Here is an 18,402-nt window from a genome sequence, read left to right as displayed (position 1 = left end):
TCCACTGCTTGACCTTAAATGACTTATTCATTCCAGTGTAAGCTGTTCAGTCAGCACACACTGAGGATGGGACGAATGATCTATATTACTATAAATACGTAGGTCTTGTGCAATATGATATCAGTACTCTGCTGTCAAAATCGCAATACCCTCTGCTGCGTTAGTGGTATTTCATTCTTTACCTGAAGACATTTGAACTCAGAAATGATCAGCCTTTTTTTCCATTGTATTGCTATTTGTCACTGGTACTTTGGTACACGGTGTTTCATCACATTGTATAAAAGCACTTCCTAATGCAGTGAATAAAGACTATAGGTTTCCTGCTTTTTAAAGAGAACTGGCCTAATTAGAGGTTCATTTCCTCTACGACTTACACAGTATCGTGGGATATTGTAGATCACTTTATGCGATACATCACACTTCATAGAACAACCTGTGCTGTGATGCTACAGTCTATTAGTACAAGTTTAATATAGATTCTCCAGGTTCCATAGCATTGCTTAATTGAAAACAATCCCTACATAATAGAATATAAAGCACAGCTATAGCCATTATATAGCTATTTTTAAAAATACAATTACTGACTTACACCACCCTAATGCACTCAAAAAGATTACCGAGTTGCTAACAGTAAAAGGCCTGTGGTTCAGCTTCCAATGGAAAAAGCACAAAGGCATCTCCCCACTGTGAGGGATTATAACTGCATAAGTGGGAAAGAGGGAGTTGCTGAAAAAGAACAACATACAGCGCTCAACAAATCTTCCCGGAGTAAGTGAAGTTCAAAAACTAAGAAGCTAATAAACAAGCAACAACAGACAATATATCCAAAGCCCCAGAGGGAAATGAAATGGAAAAACTGCTTGCTTCCGCCCACGAGCCTTTGAGCAGAGCAGCGGAGGTCAGGATAAATTCCGCTACCACACTGGGTCTTTCAGGACGCAGAGCTGACTCCGGTCCTTACAGGCTAATTACAGCTGACTACAGGAGGGTGGACGTATGTGTGGGCATGTGTGACTCCGTCAGAGTGTGTGGGACTATTCCTGTATGTGTGTGTTCTTGTGTGAACATGTAAGTGTGATGTCTCATTTTGAGTGTTCTTTTTTATTGTCTCCATGCTGGGTGACGACATTTACACTCTCTGGCCCGGAGAAGTTCAAGTGTGTGTGTGTGTGTGTGTGTGTGTGTGTGTGTGTGTGTGTGTGTGTTGAGTGGTGTGTGTAGGCTATCTAATTTCATCAGCAGTAACACCTTTCAAAGTTCAAGTATATAACCATATGTTTGCCTGAATCGGAGTGTCAGTCTGAGGATATGTGTCAGTCTAAAGGGATTTGTTTCTCAGCAGAAACAGGTGCTGGTGGCTGACAGTTAACTAGAGGAACTGTCATACCCTCGTACATCCCAGCATGCATTTCAACCCCCGGCTCCTGCATCCTTCTGTCAGAGGGGTAGGGGTTGCTTATAGATGTAGACACATTTAGAGACATCACGTCCACCGGAGAATTAACAACCAGGTAGTGGTGGTTGTAGTTTAACTGAATATTAGAAACAAATTTGATTTGCAAGAAAAAACAAAGATTTTTTGCCAAATAAACCATGTCCATTCATAGCCATATTTACAGAAATGGAAGCAGCCATTCGCAAACATTGTTGCTAAGAGCTTCCAGCCCTCAAACGCCACCAGCACAAGCATTTAACTAGAGACCATGTTGCGATGGGATCACACCAGCTGCAACGCTAAATCAGTCCAGGGGCGTAAAGTTTGGTGGCGGGTGGGACAATGGCCTCTTCCCTACTTCCTACCCCCCCTACTTCCAGCGCCCTTGCTCAGACCACACCTATCTTCAAACTCTGCCTTCATTTTGATCTCAATTACACGCCTGTAAAGTTTCATGACCCCCTTTGCAGTTGTGACACAATTACGTCTGTCCACAGACAGGCAGACAGACATATAAACACCTAGTACAGTGCTCAACACTGCTTCAGTGGTAGTTCCTGCACCAGTAGGTGTCTGTATGATGACACACACACAGACTCACAAGGTGAAAACAATACCAGCCACATGCTGTCGCGGCTGGTAATTACCTGAGAACAATCAATGCCGTCTTAAAGGTGGAGCTGCAGGCTCGGGTACTCAAACTCAGTCAGGGTCCTTTTGATTAAATGACAAAACAAATCAAGACGCTGCACAGTAGCTAGACCTCCACTGAGCTGTCTGTTTGGCCACCAGAGGGCAGCGACTGGGTTACAGCACATGTATGACACAATGGAGCCTGTGGAGAGGATTTTCAGGATATAATCATAGTATATCTGGTGTTGTTTCTATAGGTAAATTTAAGTATTCGATACATGTCATTGTTGCAATGAACCAGGAATGGCGCAGTCATATCAACATAACCTAGAGAGTCAAGTCTGCCAACTAAGCACCAAACTGTGGTTCTTGCAAAATAGATGACTGTTTCTATCAAGTCTTTACATTAGCACAATCAGAAGACGTGTGAATGGTTTGATGGTTTTACTCTCTCTCTCTCCTCCTACACCTACAGAAAACAAAACGTTATACTGCAAAAATCAAATGTGGCCCCATGGAGCCACTAAAATGTTCACAAACCACTGTACTAGACAATGAATCACACTAAGTTGGAAAGATGCACAGCGAATGTAGAATAAACACTGGAGGTGAATGCATTACACTGTCTGAGAGATGTTGGTGAGAGACAGCCAACCAGACACAATAGTCTTCAATCTACGCCAAAAGACACATGCATACACAAACGCAGACACACACACGTCCACACACACACACACAGAGAGAGCACAGACAAACAGAGTAATTAGTCTTTGATTTCCCCCGGCAGTGTTCGGGTACCAGGGGGCAGCTGCTGGGACCCCGCTTTAGCCTTGGCTAATTTCACTCACGGCTTGATCTCGACCCAGCACAGGTGCCCACTTGGCGCCCGACCGCTGTTGCCATGGCAATGCCAACTTCGGGGGCCAAGAAAATGCCAATTGTCCAAGGAGCTAAACCACAGGAGCCATGGATGTGCTACTCATTATAAACAGGCCGCATTAGCACAAATAGAGGACACAGTCAGATATGGACTGTTCAGTTAGGTTCAATTAGGCTTTCTCTTTCCCGTTCTGTACTTCCTATAGCTTTTTTGGCATTTTGTTGTGTATCTGTGTGTTATTCTGAGGCTGGTATCCATTCCCAAAAACAAAAGATTCTGTGCAGCAGACAATACTAGTATACTGCTATAACTTGGGCTTGACTGCCTCTTTGTGGTTCACAAGTGTCACTGCAACGTCTGTCAAGCTGCAGCTCCACACCTACAGTACATACACCTGCTATAAAAACACAAAACGCTGGACCGCTGATTCGGGTACTTCTGCTGTAACAAGCTTTTTCCGTTAATCACCCCTGAGCATTCACACCTCACATCTGCACTCATTGAGCCCACGGGACAGGCTTGCCTAGGCTCACCTCTGTTAATAGGGAGGTGCAGACTACAAACAAAGGGACCTTAAATCACCTTCACTTATTTCTTATCAAGCTCCCTTTAGATAAAATATCAAGATGGTAACTTGCACACTTAACAAGCTGACAAGTCGGATGAGGCTCAGTAAAGTGTAAAGGGTTAATGGTGTTTAAAGTGTCAAAACAGTGCAGTTTATAAAAAAAAAGAACGGGTGGGCAGTCACAACCATAACACCTCAGACAGGATAGACAGCTTACACTGAACATTGTGCATTAATGTCACATCTATGATGTTAGCATCAGACCTGGAAAAATACACCTCATTCCTCATCACTTCTATAGGCCAACAGACATTCTCAATCTTTGTGAGTGATGTAATTTGGTATTTTATGTGTTACCATAACACTGAATTTAATCTGGCATTTACCTTGAACAACAACATCACATCTGACTCCAGTAAAGAGGGCTGTATGTTGCACGTGTTCTCTTCTCCCAGCTGGATACATGAACAAACACACAGCTATATACTGTATGTTGCTTATCTGCAGGTGCAAAGCTGACGTTGACAATACATAACAGTGTTTGTGAAGTGTGTCGATTTAGTGTTTGTCAGGGGGCCCCGAGTCCTGAACTGTACAAATGTGGCACACATGTTTTTTTAAGTGAGCAGGCAGAGTACGAAAAAAAGGAAGCTGCAAAGAGATGGAATAGTGCTGCAATGTAAACCATGTAATCTCAACTCAACTAATGTCAACCGTTAGAGATAAAGGTCATGTGCAAGACCTCGTGGCGCAACGGTAGCGCGTCTGACTCCAGATCAGAAGGTTGCGTGTTCAAATCACGTCGGGGTCAATTGCTTTTAAGGACTGCACTCGCTCCACCGATGTGTTCCGTTAAACCTGTGCCGTCGACCGTTTGAGGAAATTACACAAAGACTTCATACTCCAGTAAAGAGGGCTATATGTTGTTCTCTTCTCTGAACTGGATACATGAACATTACATGAAATCTAAATAAACTTCCACTTTGTTAACAGATTAGTCTGAAACTTGCACTCTCATACCGCACATTCAAAGCACTTAATTACAGAAATCAAGTTTGCTTCTGCGTCAGGCGATGAGTTTGTCTTGCGCAACAACAACAGTTTTGAAGTTTTATACACCATTTTAAATGCTAATGCGATCGCCTAATTTCCCTGCAATGACCATTAAAGTTTAATCTAATTTCATCTAATTGGCCATATCACACCCATTTCATTTCTTTATAAACTCATTTCAGCAGAGCCATATTGTGAATTTCTTACCTAAGGCCATCTTCTAACCAGGAGTCATTTTAATTGCCACATTGCCATCTGGTGTATGGATGAAGTGTCTGTATCACAGCCATTTCACAGCTATCAGAGGCTTTTTTATTCACACTGAATGGATTTTCAAAAGTCTAACCTAAGGCTCTTGAGCTAGATGAAAGTTTACACTTCCTTCCGAGACACTCTTGACTGACTGTATGAGGTTGTGTCATTTGGCTTGGGGCTCATTCAGTCCTGCTGATAGTCTCATCATTCCAAATTATCAGCTGCAGTGCGTCTGTGTTATTGGAGTTACATCCCATCGTCTATAGTTTCCTCATTGTACTCGGTGGTGTGATTATTTTCTCTTGTATCTGTACAATAATCCTGCTGTAAAAAGTAAGTACGTAGTGTTTTTATTGTTATCCCTAACCATAACGATTAGTTGCTATTTCATTTGATTTATGGTACTTTTTAATATTAAACACTGAAGAGTTGTTGCTCTGCAATACACCAATACAGACTATATAAGAATGTTTTTTTTAAAACCACTGCTCTTGTCGCGGCACAAGGTCCTCAGCAAAGCTTTGTGTTTAACATTAGAGAGACATGCTGAGTCCATCCTTGTGCAACAAAGAGAAGAGGTCACAGACAGACATTTATATAGAATACAGAGCACACTGGCACTCATTTAAGAATACACCCTACAAATCTATATTGAAATAGTCAAACAGAATGTGTTTTATATAATCAACTAGCCTATATGAAAAAGAAAATGCTATTCTTCTGCCAAACTATCACTTCACACTTCAGTCCAACTGGTGGCAGCAGTGTACCAAAAAGCTAGTGTGCCAACTGCCAATAAACATTGAAGCCTTGAATAATTATAGACTATTACTCAAGCACGTCATGCATATCTAGTAACAGATATAATACTACAGGTAGTGTTAGGACATCTTGGACAGACTAGATGGAACTAAAAGGTCCTGTGTTTGTGCTCTCTTTTCAGCCTGCTCAGAGAAACCATTGCATCTCCATAACCTCTGTGTTCTCTGTGAGAACCAAACTTGAAACAGCAAGTGGGACATTTATGCAACACAAAACCAAAAGTAAAGCTAACCAACTGTATAAAAACACTCTCGTATTCCTCGTGCATGTGAAATGGAAGTTAGATCATCAATGTGAAGATCTGTGGAGGAGAGACAGGCTGCAGCATGCAACTCTATGACTACATATGAATCACAGCAATCTGACGGCTGAACATGAGCCAAACATCTCATATAACCTATGCATGCACACACACAGACACAGACACACACACACACACACACACACACACACACACACACACACACAAGGCTTGGGTGCTCCCAACGGTAAAGTCACCGAAACTTGCAAAGTGACATCAGTAGTTTCTACATTAACTCCCCTCGGCTTTGTTTTCTCTCCAGGGCACTGCAGAGACACACTGTACTGTAGATGTGAAATCATTTATTTACACCTCAATATTACAGAAATCGTAAATATATATTATATACATATACATATATACATATATAGTAAGGAGTATCAGTCTGATGTAAGCCTACTGTTAGAAGAGGGTGCAATAAATTCAGAAATTGAAAAGAGTGAAATGGAGACAAGAAGAATATAAAGAAGACACAAGGCATGTATACTCGACCAAATTCACATAAATATAAAATATCGGATGGAAATGAATTTCATTTGGTTGATTTAAAATTGCACTTTGAATCAACTGAATGGTCTGATATGGCAGTTTACCAGCATCGATACTAATCTAACAACTCAGTTGTAATATAATCTTAGCTATTTTTTCCTGTGTTAATAATCTAAAATACATTCAAACTAACTACTGACCAACCTAACTGGTACAAGGGAAGGGTGACCTCAGTGGACAAAACTTAAGGAAAAATAAGTTTGCCTATGAGTTGCAAAAACAACTATATACAGTCTGTTGCTTATCTGCAGCTGTGTGTAGATGTTGTGTTTGTCAGGGGGCATGAGTGCTGAGCTGTACAAATGTGGCAGACTGCTTTTTAAGAGAGCGGGCAGGAGGGGAAAAAAAGGAAGCTGCAAAGAGTTGGAATAGTGCTGCAATTTAAACTATGTAATGTCAAGTCAGGTCAGAGATAAAGGTCATGTGCAGGACCTCGTGGCGCAACGGTAGCGCGTCTGACTCCAGATCAGAAGGTTGCGTGTTCAAATCACGTCGGGGTCAATGGTTTTTAAGGACTGCACTCGCTCCACCGATGTGTTCCATTAAACCTGAGCCGTCAACAGTTTAAAGAAATTACACAAAGACTTCATAGCTCTCATGTAAGGGAATGAAACTTCACATGTGGCTCATCGGTTACTCTACTACACAAACCTTCAGCTGCGCTGTCAAATTAAGAGCAATAAATGCAAATAACAATGAAGTACTAGTAGATAGATGGCATACCTGGAAAACTTTCAATGCAACTGAAAATAGATCCTCTCTTTTGAAATGGACATACTTCTTGTGAACATCTATCACTTTAGCAAAAAAAACAGCCAATTTCAGGTATAATCAAATTAGGTTTTAATCACATAAGAGAGAGAAGACAGTAAAGATTACTTATGAGATTTCTAAAAGCAGTATCAATCTAGGCTAAGTACATCCATCATAATAAGAGCAGCGTTGTCATTAATGGGTTAAAACAAAAAGGTCTGGTTAGCTGTGTTCCTGCCTGTTAGTAGATTCGCACAGGTACAGAGGTAGTAGCTGATTGAAAGAACTGGTCAGACTGGATTTACTGCTAACAACTATACGTATACACAAAGAAGCAAACACCCACACACACCGAGATAAAATCATGTGTACACAGACAGACAGACGGAGGGCCGCTCCACTGTGGTGAGGTTAGTTTGTCTCGGCACACATCCAGCTGAGCTATGTCTTTCTGTGTCACTTACAACAGCTACCGACATAGTTTTGCTTCAGTATGTCAGTCTTGTGACCGTACTGTCACTGTTTATGTTTCAGGCTGACTGATATTGGTAAGGGTTGACGGTATGAGTACATAACCTTTAGAATATCAATGTATAACTATACTGATGAGAGTAATATACAAAATAATCAAAAAACTGCTTTAATTGTGCTTGTTAATTGGTTAGGCTAAAATGTTAATGAAATTCAATAATCTGTCATCAGTGGGATGTAAAGAGCCCACTCAACCACCAGGGGGAGCAGATATTCACAGCATCACAACAAATGGAAGAAAATGAAAAGAAGAAAATATATATGTGCCAAGTAATCTTCAATTAGTTTGTTATAGCTGCCGAAAATATAATTGTTGCTTTCTTTCTTTGTGTATTGTCTGTAAAAGGCTACATGAGATGGATGGAAGAGAGGGGATGAGAGGAGAACGGGAGAAAGGAGTGCTTCAGACAGCAGGTGCAAAACAGCTGCTCCCACCACTGATCCCACCTGATGCGTAACCATGGCACCCTATATTCATTATAAGGTGTAGATGCACAAGCACACATACTCTTCCTCTCTTTCATGCACGCGGTTTCTCATTCATGCACGAATGCACCCATAAAACCAAAAAGCACCTGCATACCAAACAGACCAAAGATCAAATCACAGCTCACTGAACTTTTAACTCTAGATATCCAATGTGGGAAATGCATTATTCAACATGAAACATCAGCTAAAAACACACAGTGTTCTTGAGAAAGGGTATATTTTCAGATTTCGCAAGATAGCAGTGGCTACAAGCCATCAGATATACTGAGAAAACTGCTGACAGATAGGAATCAAAGATTACTCTTTCAACTGAATCCCACATGTTTCATCACCGTTTGGAGGAATACATTATGATGGCCCTGTTGGCTTTGAGCTTAGATTTCTTTGAAGTGATGATGAATCACCCATGTCATCACTACACCAGGATACACTACGGTGAGTAATAGACCACTATCAGTGTTGTAATACAAAAGTCTGTCTGTCTTACATTTTACATCATTAGCTTTGTGCCGTTCATACTTTCAATTCATTTTATCTATTTATTCTAAGTTAGCAACCATGTATTCATATACTGTGGACTTCTAGCGAACACTGCCATTACCCATTAGGGCTGCACAAGTAATCGAATATTAATCGGGATCACGATTTTGGCTTCCCACAGTTAAATGAACATAATTGACTGCGATATTGACGTTTAAAACGCATGCTCCGCTGCATAAATCAAGCACTTCCTAAACTAACAGCTATAGATGCACCGTCAATCAGCAGCCGATCGAAGCTGGATGGTTTACAGCGGTTTCACATCTGATTATTTGCCGGTCACACACACATGTGCAGCCGCCACATGATTTTTTTTACAACTGCACACAGCAGCACAGTCAGTAACGTCTCACACACACACACACATACACATGTGATCAGTGTGGAAGTTCTTCAGCGGGAGTGAAGATGATATTAAGTTGCAATATGTCAAAACTGCAAGTCCAAAATAAGCCATGGAGGAACAACCATAAAACATTTGGAACAACTAACTTAACAGACACTGATTATATTGTAATTCATTGGAATGATGCTGCTCAGAGTAATCACAATGGCCACTTCGTCTGCCAAAAGCACGGAGTTAAGGAGCTCCTTTAACGGAGGTTCCACATTACATTATGATGCATTATGAAGCTGTGCTCAGTAAAAATGAGCAATGGGCGAATTTAAATTATAATTCTATCATGATGCGTTCAAACGTAGTCTTGTAAAATGGAGATTTTGGCGAGAATCTTGAATAAATCCAGTTGTTTGAAGGAGATGTATTCACTGAAATATAAAATAGATAATAGAGAGAAATATGAGCTGTTTAACTTCCTAACAGTAAAGTCAACTATAAGCAGCCTATAGTATATAATTAGAACTATTAATGCCAAGATTTCTTTTAATCAAAGCAAATATTTAAAAACAAATACAATCATTTATTTCCTAATCATTTGAATTGTGCGTTTTTATGCAAATAACCCCTATAGATGACAATAACACATTTTGCCGGTTGGAATGTAGCACGAAATGGAAGGGAAAGCAGCGCTCCGTTTATTTAAATGTGAGATTGCAATAAAAATATTTTGTCCCTAAAAATCTATGAATAATCGTGATAAATAATAGTGATCTCAATATTGATCAAAGTAATGGTGATTATCATTTTAGCCATAATCGTACAGCCCTATCACCCACTATACCACTTGAACTGAAAACTGGTTAAAAATCGTTTAAACATTTCCCACTCACAGAGACACAAAGAGGGGTTATAGCTCACTAAGTGGCCCCACATCAAAGCCAAAACAGCTAGTGACTCAGGTGTAGTCAGCCCTGTTCCCATGGGACGGATGCCGTGGGGTTGTGGGTAATCATTTACAGTTGGTCGCGTGGGTGGGGGTGGGTAGTGTGATATCATGCTACCTCTGATATCAATTTTGCCCACACACCTTTATAAAATAAAAAATAAAGTAATACACACAACCTCACACGTGCACATCAAAGTGGGGCCTTAAATGCAACACAGAAGACTACACTCTATCATTCACCTTCCACGTATGAAAGCAACGGAGGACTGCCAGCAGTAGGTGGAAATAATTAAACGGAGAACACGGTGGTGTGTAGTAGTTTAGTGTTCTGTAATGTTTTAGTAATGATGAGATCGTAAAAAGCACAGGTGTAATCAGAAGCACATGTTAGTGAAACTCTCTGTAGTACTGCCAAAGCTTTGTGCACAAGAGGGCAGACACAACCACAAGGAAAAGGGGGGAACGGAGATGAGAAGAGGAGGCAAAACATGAAATGACCGTTTGGGAGAATAAACAAATAAATAAAAACTGCACTCCCCCTTTTCTCTTAATCCCACACACACTTTGACTCACCCTGTCTTTGTCATCCACCACATCGCACAGCATGTCATCCAGGTCCAAAATGCCTCCATCTCCATGTTCCAACCTGTGGACCTGGACCCAGTAGCTGGGGTCCTGGAAGAAAAAAAACAAAAAGAGAGAAAGTATTAGCTCTGTAATGAGATCAGCTGAATTTGCACCATATAGACTTAGAGGATTTGCAGCCTTATGTAAGTAAAGCCATACAATATGTTAGAAATGCCAAACCAAAAGAATTAGCAGCTCGTGTCTCCTTAGGAATCAGCTGATCCAATCACCACGTGGTTCATATAATGATCCAGTCAGCTGGCACCACAGGGGCTCTGACATGGTTATGGATTGACATCATGATAGCAGTTATGAAATATTTTAAATCCCCTGCTGGATGGCCTGCAAAGTAAGCATATGGCTTATACCTTTCACCATGTGGGAGTAGAAAAGAGAATACGTGTGTTGAAGGCATAAAGGGAGGTGTCATATTCATCAGTTCTTATTGTTACATTTCAATGCATAAGAGGTGACAACACTCCTCCACCATCATCCCCTTTTTTGCATCAGTATATGAATATCATTCATACATACATAATGCATTCAGGTACAGCATGTAGTGCAAATTAAGTCCCACATCAACTCAGTATATCATACAAAGCGTAATCGATCCAATGTGACCTTTTTAGAGGAGAAACATATGAATAACGGCTTTTCTCAAACTTTGATGAACTGCTGTATGTTTATAATAGTTGGTGCTTTATAATGATCACAGACCAGGTTCATTCTTCTTCTTCGTAGTGTGCTACATGGAGGTGCAGGTCATATAAATGAAGTGTAAATGTGCGATTACACGTCTATGTATCCTATAAAGACACAATTACACATAATGCTGCTTTTCACAACATTGCACCAGCATATTTACAAGACACAGATGCTCATGTAAAGTCTCATTAAAAGGTTATACAGCCCTTCAAAGGCAGGGAGCAGTAACTACAGAAGCAATGAAGTTGGGAAATAATGATAGTTTTCAGGCTGACTGGCAAACTGTGTAACGGGCTGTTATTTTACCCCAAAAAATGATTGCCATAGGACCTATATAACTGCAATGCTGATAGCGCACTCTGTCTTTGGGTAATCATCAGGAAATATGAAGGGAATATACAGCATCTACCAACAAAATGTGTTCTTCCAGCTTTGAACTTTAAAATAAATAAATAAATTGTAAATTGTTAAATAAATGTCTTGAAAAAAGGGAAAAAATAAAGTATAAAAAAAAAGAAATTAATAAAAAAAGAAATAAAAGCTTTATCTTGATTATCTATGATCCTTATAGAAATGAAATGTCTGTTATGCTTGGTCGCCGTCTGTCTGTTGACTATTAGCATTCATATTGGAATCAATATAAATGTATTTTTAAATATGTGATTAGCAAATCACACAAACTACACTGGAGTCAAAAGCTTAGCTGGCAGTTACTGATACTCTGTTAAGTTAGTTACGCTAGCTTTAGAAGGAGTTTAGATGTTTTCTTCTCCATCATTATTGGCATAATATATAATATGTATCTTTTTATGATAAAAACAGATTGAAGTCTTAATTCAATTGTGATCAAATATGTAGTTACTGCACTTTGCCTTAGAGCAATGTAGTTTTTAGAGAAAACTACTGGATATGTGAAGGAGCTTCATAAATAGAGTGAATGTTGGACATTTTGCAAATATTGTATATAAACAGAATATGGTCAAAGATTCCATGTGTGGTTTGGTTGTTTGATATTCAGAAATCAAAAGTTGAAACTAAATAAAAGCTCCTCATTCTCTCCCTGTCATTCCTCTCTGTTCTCCCTCAGTCGGACAGCAGGCTAAACAGAAACCACTCAGCTCAGTGACTGCCCTTCCTCCTTCACCATGTTAGGAAAGAATCTCCTCACTCTTTTGTCTGTATTATGTTTTCACTCTAGTTCCTTCCCTCTGTCTCTTTTCCTCCAAAACTGAGCTGTCTTCGGGTCTGTGGTTAAATGCCTTCATGCACGGCTCTGTTGTGCTGAACTCCAATGCGGTTCACCAGGCAAAATGGTCCAAATCATGAGGGGAATAACTGTGTGGTATTTTTCCTTCCTTCCGAGGTTATTAGAAAGGGAAAAGATGGCGAGTTTATCAGGGGCGCTCCCAAAAGACAAGACATCGAAGAAATTTCAAGCAAAGAGAGAAATATTTAGTTCCCATGTCAGTTAGAACAATGAAAAATGAAAAACTGCAAAAACTACACCACAATACCACCACTATATATAACATACTACTGACAATCCAGAAGAATAAAAACACAGCACCATCTCTGGAAGTCATTATAAACCACAAACTGACCCTGAGCATTAACCAGAGGGAAAAATCTGTTCAAATGTCGACACACCCCATGTCCGTTTGGCATGGTCCTCGTCCAAACTTGTTTCTCGGATGGATTATGAGGAACAAATATGATTCTGAGAGAAGCTCAGCCACATAACTTAATCCCAGAAATGCCCTCAGGATGGAAGGAGAGCATGATTTGACGTCGACTGTTTAGATTTGACTTGGTTGAAATGATGTAGGGAGCCTTACATCAGCGGTGCTTTGCCTCCAGCGAGCCAAGAATTATCAGTTCAAGAACGAGAGTATTAGCAGAGAATTCATCACTAACTGGGATTGGGTTGGATTTAGAGTTTTAGGAGTCATCTCTGAAGGTCTTAACTCTCACATACACTCACGGCTAAAACTTTTTTTTTTTTCTCCCGCTGGATACTTGTAAGTATTAGTAAGACCTCCTAGGAAGATACAGCTGGTCATGTTAGCCGTTCAGCTCACAAAAAACCCAAAGGTCAAATTCCATGTTTAGCCCACTTCTTAGTTCATTCTTTCTCTCCAATCTTGAAGACCCGTGCTACTGTTGAGAATATGTACAACATGTCTTTTAATGTGGTATTCATACTTAAAACATGGTTTTCCTTCCCCAGTGAGGGGTGATAATCTCATGATGCAACTCAGTCTCACACAAGGATTCTCTTGAACCTTGAATTCTCTCGAAAGATGCTATGTGATCTGAAGATTAGTATCTAGTGCATACTTGCTAACATGGCAAATATGATTTTGGCAGTAGTTAAGGAGCAACCTAAAGTGAAATAAACTTTCATCACATCTATCACATCTGAGCACACATGGGCTTAATCAAATGTTGAACACACGTAGTATGGAAGCCAGTACAAACGGACTAAAGAGAAACAGAGAGGCAGCAGATGCTTCCAACAGAGAGTGCATTGTGACGGAGTCATTTATATTACTGTGTAGTGTATAATAACAGCGGATAGGGAGGACAGCCGTGGAGTTGATGAAGTGTTAGCACACTCAGCATTCAACCATCATCTCTGCTACTAAATCAACATGTTGCACAAGATTGGCTCTTACACAGTCATGTAGCTTTATGACTTTTTTTTTTAACTTGATAGATATTATATATTACTATATATACTGTACATATATTTCAATACATGGTTTCATGCACTTAGGCCAGGGGTCAGCAACCTTTACTATCAAAAGAGACATTTTAGGCAAAAAAAACAACAAAAGAAATCTGTCTGGAGCCGCAAAACATTTGAGCATTGTGATGAAGGTAACACAGTTTATAGTCTAAGTATATAGTATATAAGTCTAATGCAGTGAGGGCCAAAGTGCAAATGTACTACGTTGTATAAGGGCCACATTGAGGGAAAAAAATATTAATATTACGAGAAAAAAAGTCGTAATATTACGAGAATAAAGTCATAACTTCACGAGAAAAAAGTCATAATATTACGAGAATAAAGTCATAACTTTACGAGAAAAAAAGAAAATAACACGTAAAATTACTACTTTATAATATTATGACTTTATTCTCATAATATTACAACTTTTTTTTCTTCGGAGAAAACCTACGCTAACATGGAGAGAACATGCAAACTCCACACAAAAGGGCCCCAAGCCGGGTTGGAAACTGCGGCCCTCTTGCTGTCAGGCGGCAGTACAATTCATCTTTGATTGTGGCAAATAACATCTTTAACATTGTTTCGGCCTTGAGGTCATTTTCACCATGGAAACGTCATGTGCATCAGAGGAACAAAACCCACGTCGGAGCCACACAACACGTACTGTTGTTGTTCTCAAGTGCAACCGAGTGTCACTTGAGAGACAGGGCCTTCCCTTCCCAGACTTCATTAACACTCTATCACTATTCAAGTCCACAGACTAACTTGGTCCGCAACTAGTTTTTAAAACAGAGACAATGGGCCAGCAGCACTGCATTATTTCATTAACAAAGAGACCAAAACCACAGGAATAAAACATGTATGATTAGTAGAAAGGTTGAGTACAGCTTTGACAGACAATCTGAGGCGTGTATGTGAGGTGTTGAAGGAAAAGCTGAGGGAAATGTGAGAACAGCACATATCTGTCTGCAAACAGGAAGACAGATTACTGCAAACTTGTGGAAACCAGTATAACCTGTGATTATCAACATTCTAAAGTTACACCGGGGTCTTGTGAAGTTCAGTGTTTTGTACAAGCATTGAACATTCTCCGGTCAGGTACAAAGTGATCAGCCATACAACTCCTGAAGGACATCAGCTTGAAGCGCTCCACAGTGCTAAAGCATCATGAAACTTACAATGCTTTACTTTTTTTACTCCCATGACACAATGAAACCATGAGATGCCAGCGAAGACATCGAAATGTAAAATATGACACTGGACAGGTATGGCAGCATACTGAAAATTCTTGAGAACTTAATTACCAAGGATGACTATAATTAAGATCCCTGTCACATTAAAGTAATGTCACCACTTGACAAATAGATCTTCAAAAACGCCTTTCAAATATTGTCACTCGTCAAAAAACTCACTATAAAGTGCAAGTGTAAGGGGAGTAGCTTGAATTGTCTTTGTGCAGCATTGCCAAATGTAACAGCCCAGGAATATACGGCATGCTTGGATTCACTTTAATGAGATAGCAAACGGAGCAACAGTAGTAAAAGCAAAATGAGTCAGACTTGCTGGTTAAAGCTGCAGTGCGTAGAATTGGAGCAAATCTGATTAAAAAAAAGTTATTTTTGTAAAAACGGTCACTATATCCTGACAGTAGTGCATGACACAGGTAATCTGTGTCCTCCGGTGCTCCTAATGGCATCTGTAAGATTTCACAGACCAGAGGAAAACAACCAATCATAGCCGAGCTGAAGTCTGCCGTCTCTGAGCAGCTGTCAATCACTCGCAAACTCCGATCAAACGGTCAAACTAGGCAGCGCTGATCAAATATGAATCAATATTATATTACCGTAATGCATATTTCTCGCCTCAAATGTTTTCAGAAATGTCTTGTAGTGTAGTGTTTAGCTGTAAAATGAGAAAGTTTGTGACCAGACAGCCATGCTGAGATCAGTTGAGGAAATACCAAGCACCGCCCACCAGCTAGAGCAAACATTCTCATTTTACAGCTAAACAGTACACTTTTTAAAGCCTGACAACAGAGCCGAGAGGAGGTGCAGAAGTCTAGTTTTCTCTCAGAGCACTTGAATTACAATATGCTGAAAGGTTATTATGGATTATTTTTGCCCAATGATGCCAAAAATATTCTTCCTACTGCAGCTTTAGGTATCATTGGGAGTATGTAAATGGAAAATCTGGTTACATGTATAAGAAAATGTTGCAACAGAAGAACATTTAATATACTGAAAAAAGACCCTGGTGGCTTTACATGCAGTCATTGAATAGTCACTGCTATGCTGGCACTGAACCGATCTGTAGGCTGAAAGACTTTTGTATTGGGCAGAGCAGATAAGAGCAGATAAGCAGGGTGTGCCAGACCCTGTGCATTGTCTGCCCGTCATTTAGCTCCTGGCCCAGTGACCTGTTTAGTCATTAGTGAGCTTTACTCATTCATTCATACATTGCGTGAGTGACATACTACCACCCCGGTCTGATCAGGTATCCTCTAATCTGATCCACCATAGAAGGTGAGGGATAACAGAGAGGTGGTTGTTCCCTGTGTAGACACACACTCACTTGTGACATAAGCCCAGACAATAGCTCTCTTCACCCCATTATCTGTGTCTTTTGTACCAGAGTGGGTTGCCTGTTCCTGTCAAAGACCACACAAAGACTGGTGCCCTGGAGAAAACTGGGGGAGAGGGAGGAGGGTGTGAGAAAGTGTGTGTGAGAAAGAGAGAACATGCGCCAGTGTGTGCTCTATGATTGCTGCATTAGCTCCTGCAAGTGTTCCAATTCCCACAGGGGTAATATCAGCAGCTAGATGTACTTCTCAAATGTCCAGGGTTGCAGCAGGACCTCGTGGCGCAACGGTAGCGCGTCTGACTCCAGATCAGAAGGTTGCGTGTTCAAATCACGTCGGGGTCAGGACATTTTAAAATGCAGCTATGCAGTCCAGGTTACAAAAATAAACTTGGAAGGTGGAATACCTTTGTATGACTCACACATTAATGAAGGCAAAAGAGAAGATGCAAGTCACATTTGTGGCTTTTAGCAAAGATAACACACAGACATGTTTAGCATTAGTTAGTGTTAGGGAATGTCAAGCATTTAGAGATGATCCTGTAAAGAGAGAAAACAAACCACAAGCGGAAGTTCACAGGACAGATATACTCTTCTAAAGACTGCTTTGTAAACGGAGAAAGTGGGAACAGCTTGATAAGTATGCAAGCTGGTGACAAAAGAAGAGTCACAGAGAAGAACAATACTGTGTCCATTATCTTATCACTGTTTTAAAGGTGCTGAAGTGCAATAGCACATTATGCAGCTAGAAAAGTAAATTAATTTCAATAGAAACTGTAGATTTTCTACATATTAAAATACCTTCTACCGACTTGTTTCAATCAATTCAGAGTGATAGTGATGTGCAATATCTGCCCATTGCAATTCATACCAGATTTCTGTTAAATCTAATTTCATTCAGTCCCTCCATTCACCAATTTCATTTACTGTAAGTTACAATAACTTCTAAAAGTTTGGTCATGGTTGCTGCTCGACCTAATGTATGCAATATTTTACACAAGAAAACAATTTATGACTGGAAGAACTTGTTTCATGTGAAGGCTCTTCACCTAGTTTAGAATTTTCTGTCCTTAAAACTTAAAGGCCCACTGGCGAAAAACTTATTTGTGGACGATATGCCAAAAGAAAAGCCAAAGAATTCTTTGCACTTTTTGAGAAAATTAAACTGGCCTGCTGCTTAGTTTAGCAGAAAGATGCTTCAGTGTAAATCAGAGAGCCCAGAAGTCTAAAATCAGCCAACTACATAATGACATCATCCGCTCTCGCCTTTACATAGACATGCATTTAACCACCCTAAAAATAAAGTCAAATACTTCAGAAACTAAAACAGTGAACTACAATGGTAAAGCATCATAGTGATTGTGGCTTGTGCAGGTGCAGCGGGCAGTAGCCCTCTAAAATTTTGCTACGTTTTTGTTTTTATTTCTTATTTTTTTCACCTTAATGACTAAAGCATGTGTTAATATCACCTATAACTTGGCATATTAGGCAGTCAAATGAATTCACAAACAGCTACGCCAGCCACACTGAAGTGATGAATAGTGTATTAGGAGGAAGGGAATGCAGCAGCTGGATAGAGTAGTGGTTTAGACTGGTGCATGGGGACTGTGTGATCAGGGTTCAAATCCCAGTTTGGGCTCTGATTGGTAAATATTTTTCCGGTCTTC

The 18,402-nt window shown here is 40.1% G+C and overlaps 1 protein-coding gene and 3 non-coding genes across 6 annotated transcripts in view; 3 read left to right on the top strand and 1 right to left on the bottom strand.

Annotated features, from left to right (window-relative positions):
* The window catches only part of LOC141759297 (partitioning defective 3 homolog), a 432,434-nt gene that overhangs the window by 369,585 nt on the left and 44,447 nt on the right, over positions 1-18,402 (bottom strand). For all 3 annotated transcript variants that reach the window (XM_074621247.1, XM_074621248.1, XM_074621249.1), the window contains exon 2: positions 10,669-10,770. In XM_074621247.1, coding sequence (XP_074477348.1) covers positions 10,669-10,770 — 102 coding nt within the window. The remainder of the gene's footprint in view (positions 1-10,668; positions 10,771-18,402) is intronic.
* Positions 4,256-4,327, top strand: trnaw-cca (transfer RNA tryptophan (anticodon CCA)). Its single transcript has one exon. It is a non-coding gene; the product is annotated as a tRNA-Trp (tRNA).
* Positions 6,926-6,997, top strand: trnaw-cca (transfer RNA tryptophan (anticodon CCA)). The gene has a single exon. It is a non-coding gene; the product is annotated as a tRNA-Trp (tRNA).
* On the top strand, positions 17,009-17,080 carry trnaw-cca (transfer RNA tryptophan (anticodon CCA)). Its single transcript has one exon. It is a non-coding gene; the product is annotated as a tRNA-Trp (tRNA).

The sequence above is a fragment of the Sebastes fasciatus genome, chromosome 21, assembly GCF_043250625.1.
Source record: "Sebastes fasciatus isolate fSebFas1 chromosome 21, fSebFas1.pri, whole genome shotgun sequence".
Lineage (NCBI taxonomy): Eukaryota > Metazoa > Chordata > Actinopteri > Perciformes > Sebastidae > Sebastes > Sebastes fasciatus.
Note: the sequence above shows the minus strand (reverse complement) of the source record. Positions and strands in the feature narration are given on the sequence as shown.